The 4,547-nt window shown below is 44.4% G+C and overlaps 1 protein-coding gene across 1 annotated transcript; it reads left to right on the top strand.

Annotated features, from left to right (window-relative positions):
• Positions 1-671: 671 nt before the first annotated feature.
• On the top strand, positions 672-4,081 carry LOC306787165 (heat shock 70 kDa protein 1). The gene is made up of 2 exons (XM_079282233.1): positions 672-772; positions 1,945-4,081. The coding sequence occupies exon 2, from the start codon at positions 1,966-1,968 to the stop codon at positions 3,883-3,885; it is 1,920 nt and encodes a 639-aa protein (XP_079138359.1). The 5' UTR covers positions 672-772; positions 1,945-1,965; the 3' UTR covers positions 3,886-4,081.
• Positions 4,082-4,547: the final 466 nt, after the last annotated feature.

Raw genomic sequence — 4,547 nt, forward strand, 5'->3', positions numbered from 1 at the left:
GATTCTTGGTACAAACTACAGAAAAAATACATTTATAATATGAATTATTGTTGTTACAATGAGTCAGTCTCATTTGAATTCTCGAACAATATTCATGGCTTTTATTTCTGTTCATTTGAATTTATTTTCATTGAATTGTTTGATAAAATGCTGCTGTGGGTTTTTTCCAATACTCCACCTGAAAAGCCGACATGTTTAGGCTTTTCTGGTCGTGTGATTATTGTACAGTCTTGTGAAACACATTTATCGGAAGTGGAAGAATTATTAACGTCTTGTAAGAAAATCGTCATTGAAGCAATCCAGTTATTTAACTCGGATTGTACATTTAAATCGAATTTAAGCAGCGTTTGGGTGCAACCAATCTGTTTGATTTGTGTTTTTGTGTGTAGTCTGATGTATTTTCTTGTGTATTTATATGTTTACATATTTTCCTCCTTTGTACAGTCTGTCCCTCTGTATTTCTGCTCGGATTTTTATTTCTGTATTTTTTTGTTTCTTATAAAACGCACACGTGGTTCTCGGACCAGAAGCTTCGAGAACCTTCTAATCCCCTGGTTTCCGGTTCACGTCATGACGCCTAGCACCCACGCCGTGCTCTGTGATTGGTCCAGAACGCCGGGCGGAAAGCTCCCAGAAGAAACCAGAAGGAAGTGACGACAGTATAAAGATGACGATGACCTACGTTACCGGCATCTAGACCCAGCGAACACGGAACAAAGAGCAGAAACCTCTTCGGCTCCTCGGCTCTCGACTTTATCTTCCTTGAACGACAGTAAGTACGCCGCTTACGGCTTATTTTAACGGTTAAACGTTAGTTGTACACATCGGCTTCGTGTTGTCCTTAAAACGATGAACGAATTATTCGAATTGTTAAGAATGAACTGCGACTGCGGGAGCTTTTCTACCACGTGTCACCAGACTCCATTATACAACCTCTCATTGTCGGGGACTCAATGTTCACAGCTGTACTCTTCTTCTACAGTTTACATATAATGCCAAATGATCCGTTTGACACATCGGCGTTGGTATTTATAATTTTATTATTACTTTGGACTGAGATCCGTCGAGTATGTGCGAATTATGGAAACGACGGTTTTAGGGTTAAATAGATTCGCACTCACTCTTTAACCGCTGAACCGCTTTTTAAAGAGCAGTTCTGTGATTCATTATTTATTGCTCTGAACGAAAATGTCCTTTAAATCAAAACTTAGTGTGAATTATAGGAAATAACCGTTTTTGAATAACTGCAGACTCAAACGATTCACCAAACTGTCAAATGTAGATTAATTCATGTTTTAACCTTTGAACCTTTAACTCATTCAAAGTTGGCGAACACGTTGTAATCTCTCCAAAACTGCTTCAGAGTATTTTCTTGTTGCATAAAGACTATTTCTAAATATTAATCAAATTTAGGCTGGATGAATGTAACTTTACAGTCTAATCAAACTCATTTAGAGTTAATTATACAAAATCATGAACGTCTTCTTCTACAATGAGACTTAAGGCGTCACTTACAATGCAGTGAGTCCTTTTTAATTTGTCCTTTTCAGTGATACAGACATTTTATTTCATCATTTGACTTGACTAAAAAAATAACACAGAAGTAAAATATTAAATCGATTATTTAATTTAGTAAAATATTCAATACATTATTTAATTTAGTAAAATATTCAATACATTATTTAATTTAGTAAAATATTAAATCGATTATTTAATTTAGTAAAATATTCAATAGATTATTTAATTTAGTAAAATATTAAATCGATTATTTAATTTAGTCAAATATTCAATAGATTATTTAATTTAGTCAAATATTCAATAGATTATTTAATTTAGTAAAATATTGAACAGATTATTTAATATTTCATTTGTAAAGTTCATTCATTCGTAACGTTATAATAATGTAGGTATTTACTTTTCTAATATTTGTCTTTGCATCTTCAGGACGCCCATTGAAACAACAGGATGTCTGCAGCTAAAGGCATCGCGGTCGGCATCGACCTGGGCACCACCTACTCCTGCGTGGGCGTTTTCCAGCACGGAAAAGTAGAGATCATCGCCAACGACCAGGGCAACAGGACCACCCCCAGCTACGTGGCGTTCACAGACACCGAGAGGCTCATCGGGGACGCGGCCAAGAACCAGGTGGCTCTGAACCCCAGCAACACCGTGTTTGACGCCAAGAGGCTGATCGGAAGAAAGATCGACGATGCGGTGGTGCAGGCGGACATGAAGCACTGGCCCTTCACGGTGGTCGGCGACGGAGGGAAGCCCAAGATCCAGGTGGAGCACAAAGGGGAGAACAAAACCTTCTACCCCGAGGAGATCTCCTCCATGGTCCTGGTGAAGATGAAGGAGATTGCCGAGGCCTACCTGGGCCAAAAGGTGTCCAACGCGGTCGTCACGGTCCCGGCGTACTTCAACGACTCCCAGAGACAGGCGACCAAAGACGCGGGCGTCATCGCGGGGCTGAACGTCCTGAGGATCATCAACGAGCCGACGGCGGCCGCCATCGCGTACGGTCTGGACAAAGGCAGCTCGGGAGAACGCAACGTCCTGATCTTTGACCTCGGCGGAGGCACCTTCGACGTGTCCATCCTGACCATCGAAGACGGCATCTTCGAAGTCAAAGCCACGGCCGGAGACACTCACCTGGGCGGAGAGGACTTTGACAACCGCATGGTGAACCACTTTGTGGAGGAGTTCAAGAGGAAGCACAAGAAGGACATCAGCCAGAACAAGAGGGCCTTGAGGAGGCTGCGCACCGCTTGTGAGAGGGCCAAGAGGACGCTGTCCTCCAGCTCCCAGGCCAGCATCGAGATCGATTCTCTGTTCGAGGGAGTCGACTTCTACACCTCTGTCACCAGGGCTCGCTTCGAGGAGCTGTGCTCCGAACTGTTCAGGGGAACCCTGGAGCCCGTGGAGAAATCCCTGAGGGACGCCAAAATGGACAAGGCGCAGATCCATGACATCGTCCTGGTCGGAGGCTCTACCCGCATCCCCAAAGTCCAGAAGCTGCTGAAGGATTTCTTCAACGGCAGGGAGCTGAACAAGAGCATCAACCCCGACGAGGCGGTGGCTTACGGCGCCGCCGTCCAGGCCGCCATTCTCACAGGCGACACCTCTGACAATGTTCAGGACCTGCTGCTGCTGGACGTGGCGCCTCTGTCCCTGGGTATCGAGACGGCCGGAGGAGTCATGACGTCACTGATTAAACGCAACACCACCATCCCCACTAAACAAACCCAGGTCTTCACCACCTACTCCGACAACCAGTCCGGGGTCCTCATCCAGGTCTACGAAGGAGAGCGCGCCATGACAAAGGACAACAACCTGCTGGGCAAGTTTGATCTGGGCGGAATCCCACCGGCTCCGCGAGGGGTCCCGCAGATCGACGTCACCTTCGACGTGGACGCCAACGGCATCCTGAACGTGTCCGCGGTGGACAAGAGCACCGGCAAAGAGAACAAGATCACCATCACCAACGACAAGGGCCGACTGAGCAAGGAAGACATCGAGAGGATGGTGCAGGACGCCGACAAATACAAAGCAGAGGACGACCTTCAGAAGGACAAGATCTCCGCCAAGAACTCCCTGGAGTCCTACGCCTTCAACGTGAAGAGCAGCGTGCAGGACGATAACCTGAAGGAAAAAATGAGCCCAGAGGACCAGCAGAAGCTGACGGAGAAGTGTGAGGAGACAATCGCCTGGCTGGAGAATAACCAGCTGGCTGACAAAGAAGAGTACCAACACAGGCAGGAGGAGCTGGAGAAAGTGTGCAACCCCATCATGAGTAAGTTGTACCAGGGAGGGATGCCTGCAGGCAGCTGTGGACAGCCGACTGGAGCCGGCTCCCAGGGGCCCACCATCGAGGAGGTGGACTAAAAGGGACCCTTCATGTAGACTCAGTGGGGCTGGTTGAATGATGACTGTAGTGTTGTATCTCATGTTCACATATAAATTATCAGCACTGTATTGAAGTTCAGTAGTAAAGTTATGATTCTCAACTTTTGGTCATTAAATTAAATCTTTCATGTATTTTTTATCTCTGCCTTCTGGACATTGCAATAAAGATGAAACAACATTATTTCTGTTTCATGGTCCTTTTTCACCGCTTTATTAATTCAGATTTGTTAGAAAAGAATGTAAATGAACTTGATTTATATAAAGCACCTTTCTATGACTGTTTAAAAACATCGTCACAATGTTAGGTCACTCAAACACCATTATTACTTAGACTATAACATCATTAATATAACTTCTGCAACGAGCATAGCTTTACATGAAAAATGACTTCAACCGTTGCCTGATTCTATTTTAATTTACTGTTTTGTTCAGATTGAGGAGCCTCAACATTATGAAATCTGAACATAATGGTGTTGATAAATAAAATTAATCTAATCACGCTGTACAGCCTTTTTATATCCTTTTATTGTGAAGCGGTAAACGTCACCGGAAATGGAACAACCCAGCTTCCGGTCAACTCTTTAGAGCCCCGCCCCACCAGTCAGTGTGCCATCTTGTATTTAGCCAAGAACAAAAAAAAA

Source organism: Melanostigma gelatinosum (assembly GCF_949748355.1).
Source record: "Melanostigma gelatinosum genome assembly, chromosome: 13".
Lineage (NCBI taxonomy): Eukaryota > Metazoa > Chordata > Actinopteri > Perciformes > Zoarcidae > Melanostigma > Melanostigma gelatinosum.

Excerpts from the sequence above, each read along its gene's own strand:
- LOC306787165 (XM_079282233.1), top strand. The coding sequence starts at position 1,966 with ATGTCTGCAGCTAAAGGCATCGCGGTCGGCATCGACCTGGGCACCACC.